The sequence below is a fragment of the Balearica regulorum genome, chromosome 14 (genome assembly GCF_011004875.1).
Source record: "Balearica regulorum gibbericeps isolate bBalReg1 chromosome 14, bBalReg1.pri, whole genome shotgun sequence".
Taxonomy (NCBI): Eukaryota; Metazoa; Chordata; class Aves; order Gruiformes; family Gruidae; genus Balearica; species Balearica regulorum.
In genome coordinates, this window is record NC_046197.1 from 9,221,879 (window position 1) to 9,249,345 (window position 27,467).

General features: G+C 39.1%; 1 protein-coding gene across 7 annotated transcripts; it reads left to right on the forward strand.

Annotated features, from left to right (window-relative positions):
• Positions 1 to 361: 361 nt before the first annotated feature.
• FBXO38 (F-box protein 38) lies at positions 362 to 26,034 on the forward strand. 7 transcript variants are annotated; one of them, XM_075766916.1, is made up of 22 exons: positions 362 to 483; positions 3,250 to 3,391; positions 4,233 to 4,366; positions 5,504 to 5,667; positions 6,048 to 6,213; positions 6,538 to 6,675; positions 6,810 to 6,947; positions 7,383 to 7,476; positions 7,902 to 8,032; positions 8,347 to 8,517; positions 8,770 to 8,912; positions 9,789 to 10,011; positions 10,693 to 10,812; positions 11,910 to 12,089; positions 14,198 to 14,917; positions 17,988 to 18,088; positions 19,726 to 19,828; positions 20,860 to 21,026; positions 22,259 to 22,404; positions 23,608 to 23,711; positions 23,981 to 24,094; positions 25,393 to 26,034. In XM_075766916.1, exons 2-22 carry the CDS (start codon positions 3,264 to 3,266, stop codon positions 25,569 to 25,571), a joined length of 3,564 nt encoding a protein of 1,187 aa, XP_075623031.1. In that variant the 5' UTR covers positions 362 to 483; positions 3,250 to 3,263; the 3' UTR covers positions 25,572 to 26,034. The 7 variants fall into 7 exon arrangements, with proteins under 7 accessions (XP_075623031.1, XP_075623034.1, XP_075623036.1 ...); XM_075766919.1 differs by having other exon boundaries at positions 4,249 to 4,366; positions 5,580 to 5,667; XM_075766917.1 differs by having other exon boundaries at positions 388 to 483; positions 3,206 to 3,391.
• The last annotated feature ends 1,433 nt before the right edge of the window (positions 26,035 to 27,467 follow it).

Sequence of the window (27,467 nt, forward strand, 5' to 3'; positions counted from 1 at the left end):
CCTTGAGCGTTTTAATCCACCCCACCTCAGGGGTACGTTGCCACACAGGTGCAGCTGTTGTTGCACTAGAACCCCTCACCAATCTTTCAGCGTTTCCTCAGTTCCTTCTTTCAACATCGCCACTTTATGTCCCTGTACCTCAGACAGGATTTAACGCTCTCGGGGAGCTGTACTCTGCCTGCGGACACACGGCCTGCCCGCTGCCTAAAGCCGGGGCTGCGGGGTTGCCCCGCGGCTGCTCTGGAGCCACCACCCATATGGTGGCCGCCGGGCGACGCCGCACTCAAGATGTCGGCAGTAAAGCCCCGCCCTTCGTTGTCCCCAAGATGGCGGCGGGGCGGTTCATCACGGCTCCCGCCCCCGGCCGGCGCCGGAAGTGGGACCGGAAGCGCAGCGGCGCTGGCGGAAGGGGACGCGCAGGAAGCGGCTGCCGGGGTTAACCCTCCCCCCGCGGCCACAATACAGGGCGGCGCTGAGGGGCAGGTAAGGAGCTGGGGGCTGAGCTGGCGAAGGCACGGCGGGGGTTCGGTGAGCCGGAGGCTGCTGTCCCCCCGTCCTCTCGCGGCGGGCGGGCCTGGTGCGGCGGAGCGGTGCCGCTCTCCCCTTGTCCTCCTGCGCCGGCTGGTGCTGTCGTCGCCCGGCACCGGGGCCTCGGGGCGGCCCGGCCTGCGGTCGGTGAGGACCGTTCCCCGGTGTGACAGGCCCTGAGGAAAACTGCTGTCCCCCCTGCTGCTGCGGGGGAGAGGGGAAAGCCCGGAGACGCCGCCTTAGGGGCGGTTGCCGGTGCCGCCCGCCCCCCCCCCCAAGGGACCGGCGGCGTTTGGGCTGGCGTAGGGAAGAGGGCGGTGGGGAAACCTGCTGTTATATCGCTTGTCCAAGCAAAAATAAACTTGGTTTTTTTTTTTTTTTTTAACTGTTCTCCCCGTAAGGAAACACCCCTCTTCAATTAGCGCTGGCCAGACTGTCCCTAGCTGTGCTCTCCGCGGGTTTTTCTGTAACGCGGCCGTTCCTGCGGGGCGGGCGGGTCTCCCCGGGGCTTTTTAAGCTTTTTGAGTTCAGTGTAGTAGTTACTGATCTAGAACGTAACACATCAAGCTGTTGTTTCATACAAACACTCTCGTGGATTAATTGAGTTGGAGAGAGCAAAACTCTTTTTATCGGCTTAAATACCTGAAGAGGTTTGGTGGTGGTTTTTTCTTTTCTTTTTTTTTTTTTTCTTTTTTTCTTTTTTTTTTTTTTTTTGCAAATGGGGTCAGCTTCCTCATGTGGAATGCGATGTTAAAGCTGCACACATTAGCTCAAAATAGTATCAAGAGGAGAATGTATTTTGCAGAAACTGCTGCCTCATAAGAGACTGGGTCATTCTTTTTCCCTTTTATTTAATGGCAATATCCAAAGTCAACTACAGCCCAAACTCAGAGGGCAGGTTGTGCTCATCACATTTACATTTTACAGGATTCTTTCAGACTTTTTCCTGATATGCTGGTCTGTTTTTTAATATCTTTCTTTCTCTTACCTTGTATCACAGTCCTTTCAATGCTGTCCTTTAAATACTGCTGTATTGTACTCCATCATGTGTCTGTATCAATCTAGAATTTTTTGTGCTGTATCCTGCCTTCCGTTCAAATTGAGTCATCAGGTGACATTCACTGGGAATCTGTGTAATATTTGTTTTCATTGGAATCTGATCTCATAAGTAGTTTGAAGTCAATTTTGGACTTCGTGAAGTTGAACGACATTACAATGCAGTAATATGAACATAGTAAACCCTTCCAGTGTGCACCAAAAAGAAGGGCATCTACAGGCAACAAACTCGGTGTCTTTAGCTTTGGCTGGAGAGGTCCCAGCCAGTCCAAAGAAGGATTGGATACACTTCATGCTATTCATGGGCAGAAGGTGGTAGTTTAGTTATTTTAATATCCCCATTTTAAATACAATTAATTATGACAACATACAGTTGTTAATTTAAAATGCATATGAAAATGTGTGAAAGCATGTTTTCAATAATTAGATCACAGTGAGGCCATCGATGTTTCAGATTTTGTGCCAGCATATAAATCATTTGTGTTAGAGAAGGCAAAATTTTTCTTTTTCATTTCCATGAGGTACTTTATTTTTCTTCTCAGTTGCCACTTCCACATAATGTGAAGCAAACACTGTGGTGTATTTACATCACAGTGAATGCTGTAACAGATGCACCTCTGATAAGTTTTCCAAAATCTGTCTTTTTTTAAAGTAGTTTTCTCCTCATCCCCTGAATTCTGGTATTCAACCTGTTAAACAGGTTTACTGAGTTAATGATGCTTTACCTACTTAGGAGAAAGCATTCCTTAGACAAATAGCAGTAGTGAAGACACTTCTCATGCTGTTCATCTGCATGAAGTTTTAACTCAGTTTATTCTAATGTTAATATTAAGTTCATATTTATTTTAGTTACGTATTTGTTACTTCTGTAATCAATTTGTAAGTTTTAGAATGAAACATACATTGCTGTTATTTCAGTCCTTCTGTGCCTGTATGTGTGCTGCAGGAACAACGTAGACACGAACACATTAATTCAGTAAAGGGAAAGAGGAGAGGATATCCTGCACATTGCTGCTGAGGCAAGGTCTTTCAGTTTTTTCAGGGCTTTGATCTTTAACTAAGCAACCTCAGTATTTTATTTGCTATTCTAACCTCTAAGAAGAGCTAGTTTGAGGACCTTCAATAGAGTGTTTTTTGGGAATGATCAGTAGGAGCCCATTTTTTTTAAAAGGGACATTTATTTTTCTGCTAGACAGAGGCTTTGGGCTTTCAGTTTTCACTGAACATGCCTAGTTGGTATTTGCTTGGTAGCCTCTATAGTCCTCCACACAGCTTACCTGTGATCTGTCTTGATCAAGAGGTGTGTGTGGATGGTATCTCTGAAGACATTTTATTCATGCAAAAGAATTCATCTCTTATTAAACCTGTGGTCATTCTCCTCATTGTCAGTTTCCCTTAGCTCAAAGGGACTTTCTAATTTATCTAATAATCATCAGGTTATGTCTGAGACCTCATGTAGGAGGCAAACTATAATTTCTTGGAAGAATTTTTCTATTTCTTAGTTAACTCCATTCAGCTGTACTGGAGCTTGTTTTTATTGGCAGATTTTGCTAGGGTTTTTCCAGTAAACAAAGCTTAACTGGTGTGTCCTCCTCTACTCTCTGTCCCTTTTCTCTTTCAGTTGCACTGAATTTGCATAACATTGTGAAAATTTCCTTTAATCAGAAATCGTTGCAAATATGGGTCCCCGCCGGAAAAATGTGAAGCCGTGCTCAGTGAACAGGGAAGGCTCTGAGCCTACCAAAGCTGAGGAGCCAAAAGATTACATGAATCAACTCTCTCATGAAGTGCTTTGCCACATCTTTAGGTGAGCAGCTTGTCAGAAGTCAATTTATTGTTTATTATTATAATGTTTTCTATTTTTTCCCCAATCTTACTTCCACTGGTGCTTGTGTCACATAGTGTTCAGAAAGTGTACATGTACCAGCGTGAACTGGTGGATAAAAACTGGATAAAAAAGGGTGAGAAATACTTATTCAGTACCAGAATTCATTTGGATACTTTGAAAATTAATTTCTGTGAATGTCATAAATTATGGAAGGAAGAAGAAATAAGTGATTTAATTCTGTTCACTAGTGTATGGTAACAAGTGTTTAAATATTGATTTCAGTGTAGAAATGTATCTCAGGTATTACATAGTTGAGGTGCATGTTTTGAAATTGTTGCATCTGCTTCATAGTGTGCGGAAGGGAACTTGGATGTGTATATGATCTTCCCTACAGCAAAGTCCCTTCTCCAAGATGTTCACTCATGCCTTTTGTATTCAAAACATAATGTCTTGCTGACAAGTTCTTTAAAAACAGTAGCTCTCCAAAAACTTTGCAAATTGAACGTGCCAGAAAAAGAAAAAAAATTGAACGTACTAGAAAATGAAAGTACATTTAATTAACTAAAGCACCTCTCCATTTTAATATTATATTTGTACCTTAAATATCCTGTATTCAGTGTCAAAAATTGGTGAGTCATTCTGCTTAGCAGCATTTCACAGTTATTAGAATACGATCTGAAAATTCTGTTTGAATTAATGTTGTTAGGTCTTAGAAATAAATGAATTTGTGTAGTCATGCTTGGGATGTTCTTTAGTTTGGAAAAAGTCAAAAAGGATCCACCTTTGATAAATCAGAGGGGTGTTTTTTCCTCTCCCAAAGGTACCTTCCCTTGCAGGATATCATGTGCATGGAATGCCTGTCCAGGAAGCTGAAGGAAGCAGTCACTCTTTATCTGCGAGTAGTGAAGGTTGTGGATCTATGTGCAGGCCGTTGGTGGGAATACATGCCCACTGGTGAGTAATGCACTCACTCAAGATATGGCATTGAAGTGGTATTGAGCAAAACTGCCTGTGCTATCCTGGTATTTATAGTGACGTATGCAGGGTAAATTTTCAGAAGCAGTAAAAGGAGTTAGATGTTTGATTCCTTTTGACTTTTTTGAGATTTGGTTGGCTTCCTTGAGTACATGGTTTGGAAAAATTATCTGTGTCTGTGTGTACGTGTATATATATTGGATATTACTGTAGCAGAAACAGGGATTCTCTGTAGCAATCTGTAAATACAATCTGTGTTTGTCTGATTATTGTAAGGGAGTTAATCCAAGGGTTAATCCAAGAAGAGACTGTTTGCGTGCAGGCAGGAAAAAATACAATGGAATGAGAGAGCAACTCATCTGCCAACACTTAACAATGTAAGAATAAATAAGTTTTGATGTCACACCTCAAGCCATCTTCAGATCAATAGATAAATTTGGCAACCTAGGTCAACCCTGTGAGTATTAGGATTTCTGTTGGATTTAATTATACTGCTGGGATTTGTTGGGGGAGAGAGCTAAAATGAAGTGAATTCTGAAGTTAGAGGCTCTGCAAAGTTAGATTTATTAGGGCTGACATCAGGTAGATGGTTAGACCTAACCTAAGATAGATGTAAATACAGGTAGCTTACCAGTTTAAACTCCTTTTTGTGTGTTGTCTTATGTTAGAATAAAATAATCCTTTGCTTTAAGAAATTGTCTTACTTCTTTGAGAATTGTGAGCTGTGGTGAATAGTGATGAACTGCAGATAACTGATCCAGCTGGGCATTTTGAGCCATGTAGTTGATAAATAGAATTCCAGGAAAGAGAGAGACGCAAAGCCTGACAGTCTACAGAGGCCCTTCATCTAAGAAGGGAGAAAGTATACATAACCCTGTAGCCATGCAACTCCACTGAAGGAAACCTATAGCAAGCCTGCAAAATTCAAGGCAGAAGAATATGTAGGTCACGATTTCTAGAATCAGGAAGTAGAAGGCAAGTTATTGCTTCACTAAGTACGTCTTTCGACATTGTAGAATTTATACTACCATATAAAGAGAACAACGTATTTGGCTTTCCCTTTACAGCTAGGTGTCTGCTGTCACACAAATACCAAATCTGTTATTGTCATCTTAGGTTTCACTGATTCCAGTTTCCTAACGCTGCTGAGGAAGATGCCAGACATTGAACAACTTTATGGTCTTCATCCCAGGTATCTTGAAAGACGCAGAGTCCGTGGCCATGAAGCTTTCAGCATTCCTGGAGTTTTAGAGGCTTTGCAGGCCTGTCCAAATCTGCTGGTGAGTGGTTAGACTTGAGAGAGAACTTCCTTCAGCCCCTGAGATGATGCACATTAACAGAACAGAAGAAATGTGGCAGGGACTCACGGCTTACAGGGCTTTGCGTTCAGACCTGGGCTTTGTATTTGGATCTGGCTGTACAGAGTAGCAGTCAATTGTGACCATATTTGCAAATGAGTGGGAATCACAGGCGCTCTTAAGTCCAGAAATGATTTAAAACTCTGTTTCCTCTGGTTTTAAAAAGACAAGTCTTGCTACAAATTAAAGTGAAATAACACATTGCATTATGTATAGTGTGTTATTGAGAAGTTTTACATGGTTAAGAGGATGTTTTTGCTTGAACTGGTGTTAGAGCATTTGCTTTGCTTCCTTTTATCCAGGGTGTTGAGACCTCTCATTTAGAGCTGGTGGAAGCTATTTGGACATACATGCCACAAGTTCACATTTTAGGGAAGTTTCGTAATCGTAATGGTGCTTTTCCAATTCCTCCTGAGAACAAGCTGAAAATTCCTATAGGAGCTAAAATTCAGACTTTGCACTTAGTAGGTAAGTGTGGTAGTGGTGAAGTAGTTGGATTCAACACAGGTGAATATAAAGGTTTTGACACTCTGCAAAATTGTAATTCTTTTTAAGAGAGGGAATTTGGCACGTGGCATTTTTGAAATATTAGTTGCTGTATATATAATAGCAGGTCCAAAGGGCAAAACTGTTTTGACAAACTGAGGTGAAGAACTTGTGTTTAAAATGTTTACAGCTTTTCCCACATGCCATATAGCAAAGAAAAGCCAGAATGTTAATCCAAAGAAATTTATCCTGGAGTTTATAGTTTAAAGCGTGTTTAAAATGTTTGTTTTGTTTCTGTATTATTAGGGGTGAATGTCCCCGAGATTCCTTGTATCCCAATGTTGAGGCACCTTTATTTGAAGTGGGTGAGACTCACCAAACCACAGCCTTTTAAAGATTTCCTTTGTATCAGCTTACGCACTTTTGTCATGAGGAACTGTGCTGGTAAGAGGGATTCATGGCTGGAGGGGATGTTTTGGCATGAAGGAAATCTAATTCTGTTAAAGCTACATAGGCACCAACTGTAAATGTCAATCTTAGAACAACATTCTTTGTCTATATTGGTTTGCTCTGTGTAGGACCCACAAATTCTTTGAAGTATGTTCCCCTAGTGACAGGCCTGGCTTCTGCTCGAAATTTGGAGCATTTAGAACTGGTTCGAGTTCCATTTCTTGGAGGACTTATCCAGCATGTGGTAGAAGATAGCTGGAGGTCAGGTATGAAACTTATTATCCCTCATACTTAAACAAATGAATAAGTAAATAAAAATATAGGCAAATACTGGACACATGTGAAGCTTAGCTTTTCTGTCTGTAGCATACCCTTTCTTGATTATTATTTTAAAGGTATCAAGTTTGGAACCATGGTTATGGTGCTCAGTATAGCTCTGTATTGAGTATTGGTTTGATCTTTAACTGCAGTTAACTCTTGACTGATAAGCTAACCTTCCAGTTGCATTTGTTGGGGAGTAGAACCAGCAGGATTGGAAGGGGAGTTGGGTGCAAATACGTGTTTTATTGATTTTCTAAAAAAGGTGTGTTTTGTTAATTCACTTGTCAAGGACAATACTCATGGAAATGTATAAGGCTTAAGGTTGTGATCTGTGACTGAAGTGAAAGAATGTTTGGGTTTTTTTTTTTTTAATTTGTCAGGTGGTTTTAGGAATTTGCACACTATAGTTCTGGGAGCTTGCAAGAATGCACTTGAAGTGGATCTTGGCTACCTCATCATAACTGCTGCACGAAGGTATGGGCTTTAGATCTTTCATTTACCCCTTCTCCTTTTTCAAAATAAGTATCTTAGTAATGAAGTCCAAGAACATGTGGAAGCAGAACAACCTTCAAAAATTTAAGGAATAAACATTTAAACTTTACATAACAATAGTATTTTGTGGTTAAAATAACTGGAGTTCTGTCTGTTTCTGAATCCCTTTGTGTCATAAGCTGCCGCCTTAGACCTGTATCTGAGAAGTATAGTGCTGTTAGTTTCACAGCTGTATTGCTACGTAACTGTCAAATACTGCCATAAACATACAACAACTATCCTCTTAATCCTGCCATTGTTGAAATACTGTTTTCATTTTATTACCAGAGGGCATCTTCTTGAGTGGTTTCTATAGCAATTTTGTTTTGGCATGCCTTTTAATAAAAACAATTCTTAATTGCATTCAGGTTGCATGAAGTGCGGATCCAGCCTTCCTTGACCAAAGACGGTGTTTTTTCTGCTTTGAAGATGGCTGAACTGGAATTTCCACAGTTTGAAACTCTTCATCTAGGATATGTTGATGAGTTTTTACTACAGTGTACGACATTTTTTATAAATTATTTGACAAATATAAGGATTAAATAAGTTGATGTGTTTTCAATCATTTTCCAAGAGTGATTAAAAAACATATTAATGTACCCATATTGAGGCTGCTGATGTCATACAGCTAAATATGTGTTTCTTTACTTCTTGAAACTCTTACTGAAATTGGGAAAGTCTCAGCTTTATTGAACTGAAGTAATCATCTGATCTGTTTTGCCAAATTGGACTAAAATAGGGAGTTAGAAACTTGCTTGTTATAGTATGATTTTCTGAAATTTACTGCTGTGTTTGCTACAATCTTTTTCATAGGTAAAATGACGAATGGAGACTTGGTGAAGTACGGCTTGGCTGATGTGGTAGAAAATCCGGGAATTATTACAGATATTGGTATGAAAGCTGTTAATGAAGTTTTTTCTTGCATCAAGTATCTGGTCATTTACAACTGCCCACATCTACATAACCCAAATAATTGGATCACAGGTATTGCCACACCTTTGAATTTTAGAGATATATGAATAGCTGTGATATTAAAACAGAATTTTTCTGCTTATATTACTGCTTGTTCTGTTTCTTAGTAAGTACAGTAGATGATGCTTGGTTTGGAAGCATAATGATGCTGGTAACAGTCAGAGTGGAGATACAGAAGATGCCTACTCTCAAATCTGGAAAGGGTGTAATGAAAAATAAGTGAGAGAGGAATCCGTCAGGAAATGTATCTCTTCTTTTCTGCAGATCATTCAAGGTGGACCCGGCTGGTTGACCTCACCCTGGTGCGATGCCATGCGATAAAGCTAGATTCTTTTAGTCAGTTCATTGAGTTACTGCCAAGCTTAGAATTTATTTCTCTGGACCAGATGTTCCGTGAGCCTCCTAAGGTGAGTCTTTCAGGGAATGATTTTGCTTTTTGTTGTTGCCAGCTCACTGGAAATATGGTAAGCTCCAGCTGTTATGCATTCCTTTAAAAGTTGTAATAATTAAATAGTTTGGTAATAAATGACTTAGGTTTGCAGTTGCTATTATCATGATATGTTAGGGATAATGATGGGAGGAGTGGCAAGGTATGATCTTATATGAATATGTGACCAGGAAGTAAGACTCATGTTGATTCTGTGTTTCTGTTGAGGTCTGTGCTGCTACTTCATTCTGCTACTGCTTTTTACATGATTTTTTTTTTTTCCTGTGCTTAGGGATCTGTTTACAATGCTAAGGGGTCTTTATGATTTTGTAGTGGGTGAAATGGGGGTACTATTCCCGTGGTGGAGTGCTTTCAAAGCTTAGGAATTTTATTTCTTCATTTTGTCCTTTCTCCCCGCTTTAACATGAATCTTTGTAACAGCTGTTGTAATGTAATGAAAACTGCCTGCGTAAAAAAACTGCTTTCTTTGATCATTAATTCTATCTTGAGGCTACAGTGTTCTAGGAGGACTATCTAATTGCTGTTTGTACTGATGTAATTATGATCTCATAGCAAACGAAATATAATTTAATAAAGTAGGATTATATGCTTTGTGGAGTTCCCTTTCATTGGGAGTTTAACATAGTGTAAGTTTTCTGGGTTTCCAAACTTAAGATGGACCTCTGCAGTGTGTAGCATAAGGAAGTGTTAGGGACAGTTTCCCTGTTCTTCACGTGTATGTTGTTCCGCTGTCCTGGATACTACTGACGGAATGCTTTTTCTGTTGGCATTAGGATATGCTGTCAAGATAATGTGTCCGTGTTTTCAAATCTTAGTAGTTGCTCTTTCTTTGCAGGGTTGTGCTCGTGTGGGCCTAAGTGCAGGCACAGGAATTGGTGTTTCATCTGCCCTAGTCAGCAATCAGAACTCTAACAATGATAATGACAACAACAATAACCACCAGAATAACAATAATCCAAACATCCACCACAACAATCACCAACACCCAAATGACCAGAATGAGGAGAATGAGCTGCGGCAAGATGGTCAAGCTGAAGAGCAGCAGATTGCGGCTGAGGGTAATCTCTGATCTTTGTGAACCTTTGTGGGGAGTGATTTTATTTGCATTGCCACTTATGTGGGGTCCTAGAGAAGATATGAATATACATTGAAAGCTCATTGCTCTTTCAGTTCCTGGTTTGTAATTTCCATCTTTTCTGAGGGCTGCCTGCACATCTCTGATACCTGTGTGATAAAAGCTATCTTTGTATAGTATTTAATAGCTGTTACAGGCACATTACAACTGAGTGATTTATGTCAGTACAGATGTTAGCAATGTAGAGTTTTGGTGTGATATTCATCTGTGGAAGTGTGAAGTGTTTTCTAGGCTCCTCTGGTCAGAGCTGGGAGTACATCAGAGTGTCAGATGGTGGATTTTTAAACTTTCCCAGCAAAGGCAGAAGTCATCGGAGGGAACAAATATGTAAATCCTGGTTATGCTGTTCGCTGCAGTAGAACAAGACTTTTTGCGGAGGAGTGGAAAATTTGGGAGAAGTAAACCCCAAAAGTTAGGCTGGGGCCTTGGCTAAAGAGATGTAGAACAAACCTGAGAGAGACTTTGTGCAACCTAGAGATTCACTGAAGGAATCAAGGCAGCTGTTGCTTCTTGATGATTCTCTGACTTAACTGTGGGTGCCAGTTGAATTCCTCCTATGCTTATGGGCTCTGTTTTTTGTTTCCTTTTCCTTCAATCTTTTCAGCACTGAATGAGATGGAGGAGGTGGCACAGGAAGAAGGGATGGCTGCTGGGCAGGGCCAGAATGAGCTCCCGGCTCACAGCCAGGCTGTTGTTCCTATGGAGGTCGATGAAGAGCAAGCAGGTAACTTTGGCTTTGAAAAGGAATTATCTTTTGGTATCCCCTTCTTGAGGGGATAGATTTTTCAGTATAAGTCTTGGTTTTGGATGGTTTTCTTCAGTTGGGTTGTCTGGTGTGTTTGGAATAATGATGCTAGCACAGCGTACTGCTGTGAAGAAATTTATTCTGTTTTAAAGTCTGTTTTACTGTCCCCAGTTTTCTTTTGCATATACAGTAAAATATCTTGATCTTAAAGCCTTATTTTTGTGCCAACTATAATAAAAGACTCAGAAGGCCTGAATGAACTTGCCATGTTTCAATGTTGGTGTTAACGGCCTTACTTTTTCACTGCAGCATGTGGATTCTTGTTTGCTTTTTTTTTCAAGGCAGAGCAACTTGTTCCAGTGTTAATTTAATTTGTATTACTGACATCATTAGTGACACACATAAGTGACATAAGGCAGTCTTCATTTCTTTTATAGCCACTATTTGCTGGACAACATAATTTTCTACTATATATGCCAACAACATGAAGTAATATACACGTATGCTGGATCTATTCACTTTTTCAAGATAACTCCTGAAAAGGTTATTTAACTTCATGTTCATTTCTTGTGTTATTCACAGGCAGAGATATGTCATTGTGATTGGCTAATGCCTTCGGTTAGTAGCCAAGAGAGGTAACTAACAAAGCACATTTATACTGAAGCTTGATAATTCATACTTCTTCCACTTCTACTGGTGGGATTTAGAAGGATAATTGCAGATGTTTTGACCGACATTTCAGTCTTTGTGGTAGAGATTTCAGGGACTGATTATAATATGTAGTTATGCAGTTACTCGTGCTATTGTGGAAGAACCTTTGAGAAACTTACAGAAAACCTGTGTTTTGTCTTACATTGTAAGACTCTTTCCCTTCTGAACCGGAATGCTTTAATGTTGAAATGCAGTGTTTTGCTCTTCTCGTATTTAGATTTTAATGAGGGAGCCACAGAATGGGTGGCTAAATTAAATCAAATTCATCTCCTGTCATTTTCTCAAGCAGTTCTAAAAGTTCTTCAGCTCTTTAATCCATGCTTGGCTTATCTTTACATGAACTGTTGGCGTTCTACTGTTTTCAGGACCAAGTGGCATTCAGCCTGTTGTAAAAGCAGCACCTATTACTGTCCATGATTCAGACAGTGAGGATGAGGAAGAAAACATGGGGAGTTCAAGGGCCTGCATCTCTAACAGCATTGCACAGAATTACTCAGATGGAGAAGAGAAAAGCAGAGATCCAGTGGAAACTAGAGAACCTTCAGGTGTGGAACAGATGGGTTCTTGGGCACTGTTAAGCAAAATTTATTCTTAAGCTTCAGTCTTTCCATCTTGTTCAGTTTTATTTCTAGCTTTGTAAAAGGCATGCTTGTTTGTTTACCCCCTACACTTTTCTTCATGTTACAAATCTAGAATGGAGGTGTAAGGATGCATCCCTCTGAGCTCCAGTCACATAGCTGCTGTACAGAAACACAGAGATCTGCACTGCTTTGCATGCAGAAACCTGCAGCTTCTCTTCTGGATTTCCAAGTGCACAGAATTTACCGTGTCTGTGAAGCCAAATTTGCAGCTATGTTTTCTATATGATTCATCTGTCAAAGCATTGCTGCTGGAACAAAATGTGACCGTTGGGGCAGATGCATGAGAGGTGTAGCCATCTTTTGGTTCCTGGGACCCGGTGGGAGTGTCATCTAGAGGACACTTTAAGGTCAACTTTACTTTGGGAACTTTGGAGGGTAGTTAGAATGCTCAGGGTGATACTCAGTACCATTATCATTTCTGAACAACACTTACTATTATAGTGTGTGTGCGTGTATGTGTATATATAGCAATAGTAGTATGTTTATTATTATGACTCATTCAGAGTCAGAGGCCTTGAACTTTATGGTAGTATGACAATTAGACATAAAAAAGGACATTCCCTGTCTTTTGAGTTTAAAGCTATAAGCTGCACATCTGTTGCACCAAGTCCTGGGTCCAATGCCATATGTAGTACAATCTTTCCAGCAACAGAGATGACATGCTATTTCCTGTAGTTTGCATTCTAAGTGAAGTAGTTTCATACGTACGCAAGAAAGGAGGAAGTCAAACTGTGACCTGTAAGTAATTGACAGATGAAGCACATACAGCATTAAGCCTTAATGAATATTTAGCTAAGCAGTTAACATAAAAATCCTGCATTGTAAAGGACTGAGAAATGTGCTGGTCTAGTACTGGTTTAATTTCTGCAAAGCATAGGACATATCAAAGCTGTAATGGATCAAGTATCTTCATAGAATCATAAAATGGCTTGGGTTGGAAGGGACCTTAAAGATCATCTAGTTCCAACCCCCCTGCTGCAGGCAGGGACACCCTCCACTAGACCACGTTGCCCAAAGCCCCATCCAACCTGGTCTTAAACGCTTCCAGGGATGGGGCCTCCACAACCTCTCTGGGCAGCCTGTGCCAGTGCCTCACCACTCTAACAGTAAAGAATTTCTTTCTAACATCTAATCTAAATCAACCCTCCTTCAGCTTAAACCCATTACCCCTTGTCCTGTCACTGCACTCCCTGATAAACAGTCCCTCACCATCTTTCCTGTATCTTCCTATTGTAACTAGCATACTGCCTACACATCAGCCTCCCTGTCGTTTTAGTACATTTCAACAAGACTGGCATTTTTCACTTGGGAATCTGTAGAGCGCTGTGGTTATAGCGTAGATGTCAGTTCTGGCTTGAGGGTTGAAATAACCTGTGTTTGGAGACAATTTGCATAAAGGTTTGTAGTGCCAATAATGCTTTTTTCAGGTATGGTTTACTGTACTTAGCTGAGAGGCTTAAGACAGTAGCCATTAAGTTCCAATTGTGATTTGTATGCTATTCTCTAAGGTTTTTTTAATTCATTTGTAAACTGAGACTGTTACCTATTGACACCACTTTCCATACCCAGCAGGGGGAGCTAAGGATTGCCATTGAAAGCATAAACTTTAGTCCTACCTATGTTAGTATTTAATTCCTCAGACTTATTCCTCATATTTAAGAAAACAGAAGCCAATTATCAATGTGTTTTTCATATTTTTGTGCTTTGGCTTTTTTAACCAGTTAGCCACTTTGTGAAAATATTAGCTTCTCTGGCAAATACGTATCTCATTTCCTGACAAACGCCCCAGCACATCACTACAAAAATAGCTGCGAGACATTCTAGAGATTCAGCAACTGCTCAAATATTATTAGTTTCCATAAGATGTAAATAGCAGCATGGTCCTGACAAGATTGGTCATTGGCCTCTAGGCTGCCTTCTGTTTTAAGTAGCCTCTAACAGAGTAGCACTTAGCATTTATTTAAACTGTGGATTAGATTATCTCATTGTTGTCTCTCGCTTAACTTTTCCAGTGAGCGGTAAAGGCAAGACACCACTGCGGAAGAGATGTGGTGCCAGCCAAGTGGGCCAAACAAAGCAGTTCCATACTGAGGAAAGCAGCTGTGAGAAAGGTTGTCAAGTAACAAGTGAGCAGATTAAAGCAGACATGAAAGCAGCAAGCGACATGCCTGAAAGAAACAAAAGCAAAGATTCTTACCCAGGTTGCAGTAATGCTACAGGATCAACGGGAACATCCAGCTCCTGCAGTGCTGTTTCTCCTAGCCCTGACTGTGCACAGACAGCTAATAGCCACTCTGCTGGCACCAGTCCAACAGCTGGAGATGAATCCAGGCAGTGTGTCTGCTCGCCTTGTAAAAGTGAAGGTTCCAGCGAGAGAGAGACTGAGGAGAGCTCTGTTTGTTCCAGGTGTTCCTGCTACAAGCCACAGGATGCACAACAGAGGACTAGTGGGTGTTGCGATGGGGAGTGCCCATCCACGAGTGGAGCCCGCAGGAATGGACCAAACAATGCTGGGTCAGATTTTGCACTTAGGACTCTGCCAAACTGTGGGCCTCCAGGAGAGACAGGTGGTGAGAGGACTAGTGGGAGTGCCTGTGGGCCTGCCAGTGAGGGGGAGAGCATGGGCTCCCAGCGAAGGAGCTGTGAGATGGAGTACAAAGAAGAGTATCCTCGCCGACCACTAACAAGAGCTAGAAGCAAGCTTTCCCATGTCCCTCTGGTGTCGGAGTCAGGTAAGACCTATATGCATATATTAATTTCTGAGTAAAGTACTGTGCTGGCATGAGACAGTGTTGAACAACCGCAACACCCACAGATAATACTGAAGTTAAATGTGGAGTTTATTGGTTAAAAATTTAAAACTAAGCAGTTTGTCAAAGGGTCAGAATATTGTTGGAACAGAAATGGCTCATTGCCATAGCTAGGTAAAATAACAGATCTCTCTGAAAGAGTGCCAGTGACCTTTTTTCTCCATGCAAGTATTTCTGTATGTGTTATCCGTACATACTAAACAGTGTTTTGATTTATTCATTTGAAAACCAAATGCAACTTCTTTTGACAGCTTCTCTCTTCCTGTGAAGGCTGTTATTCATTGAAACATAAGACTGTCTCCCCCATTAAAATTCTCCCTTTAAAAGGAAGAAGACAGCAGGTACGCTCAGATCTTAGCAAGAGGCAAAAGTTAATAACTGATACTTTTATCAACCAATAAAGGAAGCCATAATAATAATTGAGCCAAATTTGTGCACCAGCATATTGGATTCTACTTCCAAGGGTATAAGGCGCAGTGATAAAACGTGTTGAAAATTGTCTTTTTATTAACTAGGATGGTGCTTCACATCATGTAAAACAAACAAAACAATAAAGTAAAAACAAAATCCTAAAGGGCTGGAATGAAGCCAGAAATGTTGGGAGAAAAGAATAGATGGGAGAGGGGAACTTGCTGTTTCTTCCAAATATACTTGCTTTCCAAAATAATCATCTTAGTCTGACATAGCACACTTTATAATTACCTCCTATATCCAGGATTCTTTGCTGAGAATATCTAGCAAGTAAAATGAAACTGAAAAATGAAACATGCTACTTACAGAACTGTATGCGTTGGAGGTAGAAAGGATTGAGAGCAAATTCCTATCTCTGTTAGCATGGAATGATTCAAACACAGTATGTCCTAGTGTCTTTCCAGTTTATCTTAATGTTCCCAAGTGTTAATGAAACCTAAATCACCTAGGATATTGTTCTGTAGCTAGATGGATCTCAGATTGAAGAAATGATGTTGCGATTAAATTGAAAATGTCTGTTTTCTAGCTTGCTCTATTATGCCTAGTAATTAGTCTACAAAATTAAAAGAAAATATTTCCTCTCTATCCTCATCCATTACTAAAACATGAAGTGAAGTCAGTCAGATCTAAGTATTAAATTAGGGTATCTTTCTGAAAGTATCTCTGTTTTCATGTTTTAGTTGTTAGTCAGGAAAAAGATCCATTATGCTCGTGGAGAAAAATGCCTCAGCATTTCCTGTTTGTAGCCTACACAAGTCAGAACTGTTTTCCCAGCGCTGTACCGTTATGTGTATGTCTTCATGCACTTACTTTCCTCTTAGAAGCATCAGGTACTAGCTGATGCTTGAGGCAGAATATGAGACTTGATGTGTCATTTTTATCTTCTAAATGTGTGTTTAATACATAGGACAGTGAGGCTGCTTCTGCCTGGCTGTTACAGTGCTTTTCTTCACTAGGACAGGATATCCAACTCATTAGAGTATAGCCTGAAAACACTTTGTTACAGAGTTGGAAATATTTTTCCATAAATAGTCTGAAAATGTGCCATGAATATGACTGCTTTCTATTATTCTAGGATAAATGACATTGTGGTTTTCAGCTTCTGTAACAAACCTGTTTGATAGTAGAAGTATTTTTTTTCTCTTAAATTATTTACTCATAAGTACTTACAGTGGAACAAGTCAGATATTAAAGACAGTGAAATTTTAAAAGCATTATCACCACAGACTAGCGGGCTAAAGATGATTCAAGTGTGTAATTTTGATTTTTAGTTTAGTAAAAATGTAAGCCACACTTTTTCATGTAATAAATGTGGTTTTTTTAAACTTCTTTTAGTTTGCATTTGTAGTGAAGCAAGCTTTTCACATTTTAAAATGCATGTTATATTAAACCTTCTATAAAGATTTCTTGGCCTTGGACTGCACCTTCAACAATTCAACGTAAAATTGGAAAGTTTTTCCTATAATATAGCTAGGAAGTATTTCACTATCTGTAGATAGTCTAGGAGCTGTCAAAAAGTTCCCTGGGGATGATGATTCATGGGTGCCACAAGTTGAATACTTTAATATTACATCTTTCAACCTGTGGATCCTCTAAAGCAGTAGCCTGAATTCTGGAACTCATAGGCCCACTGAATGTCACATGTCATTTCATAGTTTACATGTATTGGTGGAATTCGATGATGTTAAGTAGGAAAAGAGATATTTTTTAATCTTAATGGTAGTATAACATGGAGTAGTTCGTATATAGTCTCTAATATGTTGCACGTCTATCTTGATTGTGAATCTCTGTGAACATGCCATATGTTTTAACAAAAAAGTCAAAGGAAGCTTAATTTTAGTAAAATAATTTCTTGTTTTGATCTGTTAATTAAGAAAATTAATTCTAGGGCATTTTTTTTCTCTTACTGTAGGAAGTAAGGGTGGTCATCTTTCATCACTTATTTTCAAAGCCTCATCTTTTAAATCAAGCAGGAATTTGATGTCACTGGTGCATGAAATGGAGTAAGCAGCAGCTTGGGAACATCAAAGTATTTTATACCTCGACATCCTTTGCAATATTAGGAAAAACTTAGTGACAGTTTAAAGAGTAGACTTTCAAGTAGTTTGAGATTATTCCTACTATTTAAAACATTAAAGCTATTTCAGTTCTCGTATTTGTCAAGAATGTTCTATTTGTCACAGAGAACCAAGTGTAACGTAACAATTAATCGTTTGGTCTTTTCTTGGCTCCGCATCTTTCTGTGATGTTGAACTTGTAGATTCAGCGTTCTTGTGTTTTCATCTATAAACAGCCCACCCCCCTATCCCAAGTTATTTAGCGTGAATGATTCTGGGCAACAAACCTGAAAGTGGGTTTTGTGCAAGGAAGAGAGACGCAGTTGTTTTCAAGCCAGACAGGTATTTTGATCTGCTTAGGTAAGCAATATATGTTCTTACTGGATGTTTTCAGCTAGGGAATGCCTCTATTGTTCTCCTGAAATGTAAACAGAGGAAAGATTTTTCTGGTTTTCTGTTTCCAGAGGTAGCCAAGCCAAAGCCACGGCAAACCACAAAGCGGAAAAGGACAGCTGACAAGTCCACGAGTACAAGTGACCCGGTTATTGAAGATGATCATGTTCAAGTAAGGTCTTTTTCCTCATCTGCTACAGGTTTATCAGCTGGAGATGCTCATGGAATTATACAAGCTTGTCTTCAAGACGGATGAGTTTTAACTGACATTACTGCTCTCTTTGGTCTTAACCATATACAGGGAGTTGCTGTGTTAGGTACAGTGATACTCTGACTGGCCTGAGAAGAGCAAAGCGTAAGCTAAAGTTGAACTTGAATCGTATCAGATGCTCATGGCTGTAGCACTGCATGAAGTCCTGCCTTCCCACAGTGTCCTCCTTGATGTGCAGGGAAAAAAATTATTCTCTGGCATTTATTTTTGAAACAACAGCATAGGCTACTGCTGTTAAAAGAAATGTGGGATATGTAATTACCTCTGAACACAGCTGTTACTTTGCAGGCTGGAAGTTCTCTTAGTATATAAATAACATGAGGTAATTCTTCTGCAGTAAAGATCAGTCATGGAAGGAGAAATCGCAAGGTCTGACTTACTGTATTGGGGCTGTTTACCCAAGGCTCATATTCTAAGCTGAGCCTGAGATCACTTCAGAGAGTGACTCTGAACAACTAACTTCACCTTCTCTTCTGAGCTCTGCTGTAGAGGAACCTGCCTGCATTTATTTTGCCCTCTGTCCAGTGTAGAACTTAGCCTCACTACCTTAAGACAGCTTTTGTGAATGTGTCCCATAATGTTTTTCTGGTTACTAGGATGCATTACAGCTTTTGTGATTAGCATAAAAGATATTTTGGGGTGTATGATTTTTCTTCTTAAAAAACGCCATTTTGAAAGAACAGTTTTGTGATTTTTTTCTTATTTTTTTTTAACTATCCGTGGTTTCAAGGAACAGCGTAAATTGCTGGAACTGAAAGAACCCAGTGCAGAATGCTTCTTTTTTCTCTTTACATGTCTTTACTTTGTTTTAATAGAATTCTGTTTAGTCATCTTTGTATAATTGGTCAGTTTTATCCTTGTGTTGGTAAATTTTGCTAGAAGTTTTAGTGATAAAACTTAGAAAAATTCAGATAAAAACCCAAAAAGATCCTTTCTCATTATGTTTTCCCTGTACTCATGCTATTGGAAATAATTCTGCTTATGTGTTTCTTGAGCTTGATGTGTGCTTTATTTTTCTAACACTGATAGTGGACATAGACAAATAAATTACGTATATAATTTTCAACCCACTTTATGAGGTTTTCCTCTGAGATAGCACTGGTAAAATACATTGGTATGGTAACTTCAAACCATGATTCTCTGCCATACCTTCTTTCTGTGTTTAAACAAGAGTTACTGTCCAAAATTGCCATTTTTGTCATTGTGGTTGAAAAATAGGTATTGAATGGTAGAGGGTTTGAAGTTCCTGACAGATGATAATTAGGTTTTCTGATAGAAATTGTGCTTTCTGATACAACTCCTCTTTTAATCCTGTGAAGTTGTTCTTTTGCGTTTTGTGATGTTGCTGATCTTTTTTTCTGATTGCCGTCTAGTCATATCAAATACCTGTTGCAAACAGAAGCGGTATTATATTGGTTGGTATCCAGTTAATATCCTTCTGTATCTGGCAGTGTCTTTTAAAATTCAGTTTATTTTAATTTTTTTCTTTATTTTTATCCTGTTGTAGGTAATTTGTTGTTGTTGTTGTTTTTCACCAGGTACTGACTTTGAAATCCAAAAATCTTGTTGGAATCACCTTAACCAATTGTGGAATAACAGATTTGGTACTGAAAGACTGCCCCAAAATGATGTTCATACATGGTATGTAGTCATGCATGTCTCTCCATCTGGCATTATTAGAAATTTCTGAAAGAATTCAAGTCAGTCCACTGCTTATTTTTGTATTCATCAGCTGCCTTGCTACAAGTCAGACTGATGCTTAGAAGACCAAATATTGCTGCTTCTCAGTTTGAATGCCTCTTTCCTTATAAGTCGTAACAGATTTAATAAAGATTAATATCTGAAAATCAACAGATGAAATTATATGACAGTTAGGAAGACGAGATGTTTATTGAACAGCGATAATGCAATAATTGGAAGTTGATGAAATGAGTTTCAGAGTACCTTGTTTTTTCGTCATTTCTGCTTCCATAGATTATTTAGCTGACATGATAAAAATATGTTGTAAATTATGGCACTTAAGCTGCATGAGATTCACATGCCAGAGTGCGTGACTAGTCCTGTATTGAAGCATTGGATCATTTATTGTTTTCTGCAACATCTACATAAAATAACACGTTTTCTTCTGAAATGAGGTATCTCTACTTAGCAGAGAAGGAAGAAATTATTTATTTATTTATTCCAGAATACTTCTTAGAACATACATTAAATTTAAACTCAAATTTGATTACATGAGCAGGGTTACTAGAAAGGAAATAGCTTTATTTTACATTGTGTGGCTTCACAATATTCTGTATTTGATCTGATTTTGAAGTTAGCGGTTTTCAATTATGGCAGTCCACAGACCATTTCAGGGAGCTTTGTGAGAGGAAACAAAGGGAGAAAAAGGTTATTGTTAGATTAAATTTGACATGGCCTTTTAAAGGACTCTTCTTACAAGTTCACAAATTAAAAGTTTGATCGTAATGTGGAAGAAATGAACAGCTAGTCTGTTTCTTCTATATACTTCAGTTGCCAGCTAGCCAAACGATTTCAGTAATTGTCTGTTACTCACATCACTTGTTTGCCTTCTTTTGAAACAATCTGCTTTGAAAATCTCTGACAGGAGGTTCCTAAGGTCTTTTCAGTACTCTATTTCTTTTCTTTTAATAATTTTATTTGCTGATTTATAGCTACAAGGTGCCGTGTATTGAAACACTTGAAAGTAGAAAATGCACCAGTTGTCAATCGGTTTGACTATGCCCAGTGCAAGAAGTTAAACATGGATCAGGTTCTGGATCAGATTCTCAGGATGCCACCAGAAAGAAACCGGATCATTTATCTTCGTCCAATGCAGCAGGTACACAACTAACGTTCATTTAATCATGAACACACCTGAAGTTCTGCCCATATTCTTTCAGCACTCTGGGCTTCATATGTTTTTCAATTAATGCAAGAAATGTAAATGTTACACTAACACAACTCTTGAGAAACTTGTTTATTAAAACTTTATCCCATTAAGGCTTTTATTGCAGAATCTGGAACTTGGATGGTACTGAATTTTAAGACTTAATGTTACCATCTCCGATATTCATTGCATTAGAAGATATTGTAAAAAATTGTGATGCATTGAATTAATTCAAAACTGAGTAACTAAAGGTAACTGTAAGAACCTAGATGTTACTAAGTCAACTTGTAGTTATGTATAAGCAGAAGCATGACATAGGCACAGGTATCCGAAATCTTTAACCCATGTTCTGTTAGATTTAGTAACAGCAGTTAGTGTTTTCAATATTACTTTGCTGAAAGCTGCATTCTCTTTTGATGCTGAACAGTGTTGCAAGACAGTTGTGGTACTGGGAGCCACCCCTTCCTCCTCCAGATTACGTGTAGGAGATGTCAGCACTGACATTTAGTGAGTCGTTGAGGTCATTTGACAAGTAAACAAGAGAGCTTAATTTAAGATCCAGAATGTTTTTTTTTTTACTTTATCACTCTAACCAGAGCATTCTGTATTATACTGTGATCCTGCTTCTCTCATGTAAAGCAATGCTTTTTCCGGCTTGGTTTGCCTGACCAACGAGGGAAGGCTGATTTGCTATAAAAGCCAGCTTTCCTTTGAAACCAGATCTCTTGCTTTAGCTCTTGGAGGACAGTGGTAAGACTATTAGGAAAAGGAAAAATAAAACCAAAACCAAACCACCATAACAAAACAAAGAAACAAAAAAAAAAAACCAGCCAAGAACAAACACCTCCCCCCAAGCCAGAGACAAATTCTCAGACAAATTCTGAGAAAGTAAATGTATTTAGACCATTATTTAATTTTATTTAAGTTTACTTACATATTGGAGTTGCAAAACACATCAGAAAATAGACATTTCTCATCAAATTCCACTACTTGAGAAGCAAAGCTGCACTCGGGAAGTTTTACTCCGTTTAATCATGTATTTGATTGTGTATGCTGTTAAAATTTCTTTTCGCTGGACATGTTCCCCCAGAATTTGGGGGATTTGGTAGATGTCTGCTCTTGACTCTGAAATCACATCTCTTTGTTTCTCTTGGTTACAAGTCTCTGTTTTCTGCCTTTCACAGGTTGACACATTGACTCTCGAGCAAAAGATATTTAGTGGCCCTTACCCGTACCACATCTGCATAATTCATGAATTCAGTAACCCACCTAATGTCCGCAATAAGGTGCGCATTCGGAGCTGGATGGACACAATAGCAAATATCAACCAGTGAGTACTTGCCCTTCAGTAACTGTACAGAAAAGGTATTCAATCCTGATTCAGCAGCCACAGCTTCAGTCAAGCTGTAGACTTGCTGTATTCTGTTAGCCAAATTAAAAAAAAAAAAAAAGTGTTGAAGGTTGAATTCTAGATGGTACAATGTAGAATTTCAATGTCAAGATCATAGAATCATAGAATAGAATCATGGAATGGTTTGAGTTGGAAGGGACCTCAAAGATACAGTTCCAACCCTCCTGCTATGGGCAGGGACACCCTCCACTAGACCACGTTGCCCAAAGCCTCATCCAACCTGGCTTTAAACACTTCCAGGGATGGGGCCTCCACAGCCTTTCTGGGCAACCTGTGCCAGTGCCTCACCACTCTAACAGGGAAGAATTTCTTTCTAACATCTTAATCTAAATCTACCTTCCTTTAGCTTAAACCCATTACCCCTTGTCCTGTCACTACACTCCCTGATAAACAGTCCCTCACCATCTCTCCTGTAGGCCCCTTTAGGTACTGGAAGGCCACAATTAGGTCTCCCTGGAGCCGCCTTTTCTTGAGGCTGAACAAGATCTATATAATACAAAACATAGATTCAATAAACCTAACCATATGAAGAATACTGTAGAATTCTCCAGTTCTGTTCCATCTGGCAGTAATGCAATTAAACATTGAAGTAGTCAGGATGGCTGAGGAATATCTTAGAATCTGAAAACAGGTTTCTTTTATTAAAAAAGAGAAAGACTGATTTACTCTAAGAAATAGAGCTAGTTTCCGGGGAAGATGATGTGCAATGAGTATCAGCTCCTTACTGAGGAGCAAAAATTCTTAGCAGCAGGGAATTGTGTACAGCGGCTCTCATCCAACTATTTTAAACCAGTTTTTGTTGTCCTGGTTTTTCACTAAAATGACTACAAGAACAAATTTACTTTGGAAGTTTTGTTTAGTTGCATCTATGTTGGATTGTTCCTTACAGATAGAAAGCTATGCTTAAAAGGTAGCTTAATTGGTTTCTCATGTACATATTCTCTGTGGTTACTCTCAAAAGTGAAGGGATTGCATACTGAGTTTGTGTGAGGGTCTTAGAGGAGTGTTTCTACGGATTCAGGCTCATTAAAAGAAAAGTTGTGTAACAGGATTTCCCATTTGGTTTTTCTCCTTCACATTTCCTATCAGTACTGGCTATACTCTCTTCCTCCTTCTCTCTAGAGAGCTTATTAAATATGAGTTCTTCCCTGAAGCTACACGAACTGATGAAGACCTGAAGAAATACACGAAGTACCCTTGGGGACGAGATATTTACACTCTAGAAGGTGAGTGTTTATAGAGAGCTGAAAGCTGATGATCAGTCTTTTACTAAGATAAATAACTTTGCATCAAGTTACAAGAGACATGAATAATAATTCTGGTGAGGGAAGCAAAGGACCTCTGGCACAGAGTGGAGTAATTGAAGTGAGGAGGTGCTTTTCCTGCATTAGAGTGACCGATCTATGTGATATCAGTGAAGTTTACTTGATGAAGAGTGCTGGTCCTGCAGGAGTGACGTCGTCCTCTTTGTATCCTCATCCTGTATGTCTTCTAGGCATTGTGGATGGCGCCCCTTACTCCATGATTACTGACTTCCCATGGTTGAGATCACTGAGAACAGCAGAGCCAAACAGCTATGCTAGATATGACTTTGAGGATGATGAGAGAAGTGAGTAATCTTTTTTTATGTGTTCAAAGAACTTTTACTTGTTGCTTGGTCCCAAGCTGACAATGCATTCCTTTATCTTTCATTTTTCTATTTCTTATGCTTTTTTTGGTAGACTATAAATAACTACTTGTAGCAGTGTTAGGAGCTGGGTGAGGAGGGGGTCCAGCAGAGAGAGGGCCATAGTACTACAACAGTGTATCGACCAGCTGGAGACCCCTAATACTGACAAAATCAGAGAGCCAATCTGGTGCTTAGCCTAAAAATGTGGTGGGTTTGTCATATCCAGAAGAATGAGTGCATTTAAACCACAGAAAAGTAATGTTTTGATGTGTAGTCCTGGCAACTGACGTTCTACGGAGTTTAGTGGCATCACTGCTGAAAGCTTGGCTGGACTACTGCCTCTGGCCTTGCTTTGTGAAAGGTTGTTAAGGTAGGCTGAAGAGAGTCCAGCAAAGAGAAGTGACACTCACAGAAACTTGGGAGAAAAGAGGAAAGAACTGGACTTGAAAACTCTGGAACAGAGATGATCTGGATTAGAGTTCAGGATATATATGCCTCTGTCTATTCAGGAGCTTGTCTTATAAACTATTATGGTGGGCAGTTCCTAGGGCTGAATTAAGAACCTTGCTTGGTAGCAGGGAGAAATATGTTCTTCCACTACTTAATTATGAAAATCTTAGAATCTCCTTCATTAGAGGTATTTTTAATTGACATCAGTTTGGATATTCTAGTTCAAGGGGATGAAGATCAAGAGGATGAGGAAGAAATCTTTTTCTGATTTTTTTAAATTTTTATTTTATTTGAAACTGATTCATAGACTTAATGCTTGTAGTTCAGTACATAGTCTGAATTATAAAAAAAGATACGTATTTGATTTAAAAGAGTAATTAGATTAAACATGATGTTAAAGCCATAAAAAAAACAAAGAAAAGACTGCTGCTTTATCCTCAGTTGCTCTTGTTTATAAAACATTTAATTGATCACTGAAATGGATAACCTGAAAGTATGTCAGATAGGTCTCAGGGGGAAGGCTTTGTTATGCGCTGGGATTCCCTTCACTCGTAGACATATGGGCTTTTGTGTACATTAAATGAGTATTGGAACTATCAAAATGTTTAAATATGGGGAAGGCAGAATACCTTTTCTGCTTGAATAATATTCCCTAAATGTGGTTAGTCAATGGAAGATTTTTCTGTTTGCTTTGTTTTCCAAGACTATCTCATTTAATGCAAACAGATTCACTTGTGAATTTCTTTATAGGAAAGATTCTAGTTTTTATTTTTATGTGCCTTCCACAGCTACTATTTATGCACCCCGAAGGAAAGGACAATTGTCTGCAGACATCTGTATGGAAACAATAGGAGAGGAGATCTCTGAACTGCGCCAGATGAAAAAAGGTGTATTCCAACGTGTGGTGGCTATCTTCATCCATTACTGTGACGTCAACGGTGAACCGGTAGAGGATGATTACATTTGAGTGGATACCCTCCCTAAGCTGTCATCTCTTCCTAAATTCTGATTGGCACTGCCGGCCAAGAACGCAGGTGGATTCTTTCCGAATGCAAAGCATTTTCTTGAAACACATACTTTGCAGTTGCTCTCACACAGTTTGGAAAAGAGTATGTAGTAAATGTATAATGAAAAGTAAAAATTGTATACTAAGATTTGTACATAGAGGAAACAAAAGAAAAACTTCCTAATACTGAGACTTTATTTCATATGTTTATACAATTTAATTTAAATTCCATTTTAATGAAGGCCAATAATTAGGAACAGGGAAAAATATTTGAATTTTTCAGCCCATACAATTCATAGCAGTATTTTTTTTCTTATAAACAAAATCCCATTTCCTGTGTTCGAAAGAGTCATTGGAGTCTCTTTTAATCTGTGCCTTTTTCTTGAGCATTTGAGTCCAGTCTGAGTAAACCTGTTGAGCACAATCTTTGCGTCTTGTGTGCATTTTTCAAAGGGAGGGAATTATTCTACAGCTGTTGGAAAGAAGGCCAAAAGCAGAGAAAAGTAGCAAAGCTGGTGATCTGTGGTACTTTCCAGAGTTCATTAAAAACATTTTTTGGGAAAGAAAAACACTCTCATTTAGCACCTTGAAAACAGAAGATATGTTCTGAAGTATTTTGTACCATTAGATTTCATTTTAATAGTGTATTTGACTCTGTAATATGAAAAATAAGTTGCTAATTGTTGGTTCCACTCTCTTTAATGTAAATCTGCGCTGGCTGAAAGCTGAATTTTCCCTGAAGACAAGCAGGAAAAGTGATGTGTAATTGCTTAGTTATAGCTGTGTCAGTGCAGGATCCATCTGACTCAAGCAGTGAGCTTTCAGGCTGATTCATGCTCACTCATGAATGCAGATTTTCCGTACATTCAGTAAATACTGCTGCTCTTTGCCCCTGAATACTTGTTTTTATTGTATATAGAAAATGCCTCTGGTTCCCACAGTATCCGTAGATGTTTTGTGTATATGTCCAGAATTTGCTGCAAGGCCAGTATACAGATATAAAAATGCACAAGTTAGTATTCAACTAGCTGGCTCGTATGCTGTTAGTAGTGTGCCCTGTGGGAGTGGGAGACCTGTGACAGGCTAATTTGCTGTGCTGTGAGGCGGTCTGCATGCGTACACAGCTGTGACTGCACAAATAATACCCCTTTGATGTGCCATCCCATCCACTATGGCTTGATCGATTGCTCGTGCTTTTTTAAAGGGGCAGACTTACCAGCCTAACAAATGATGGTTTACTAACTTACTGTGGTAAATGCCATAAAGCTTATACAATTTTACAGTTTATTGTTAATGATTTTAATTCTCTGAACTTTGGTATAAATGTGACTGATGGGGATTTCTATGATGTTTAGCTCTGTAGAATTGAAGAGGCAAAACTGGACAACATAGCAAAGCCAGTGTTAGTTTTCACTGCATCTGTCCCTCTGTGGAAAGTCTTGAGGTAATATGGAACTAGAAATAAAGTAGATAATAGGAGGAGAATGGTGCCTAATGGAAGCAGCAAGAGATTTGGTACAGTAGCATCTTCTCACATGTGCGCGCTCTGCTCTAACTGGGGGTGGAGTGCTAAAAGCCCGATAATCATGTGAATGCTGTGAAATTTGCTTTAATGCAGGATCAAAGTTAATGGTTCAGTTGTAACAAATATATTTAACCATAGATAATATATTCAACGATATTCAGACAAAATGTAATTGTGACCCTTCCTAGAAGTGTTTCAAGTAATCTGAGTCATCGATTCAGACATGTTTACCATTTTAATACAGCATGTACAGGAAAATGTTACTGCGTTTCTAGAGTATTGCACCAGATCTCCATCTGATACCTCTAACTTTAGTATTTGAAGAAGTATTT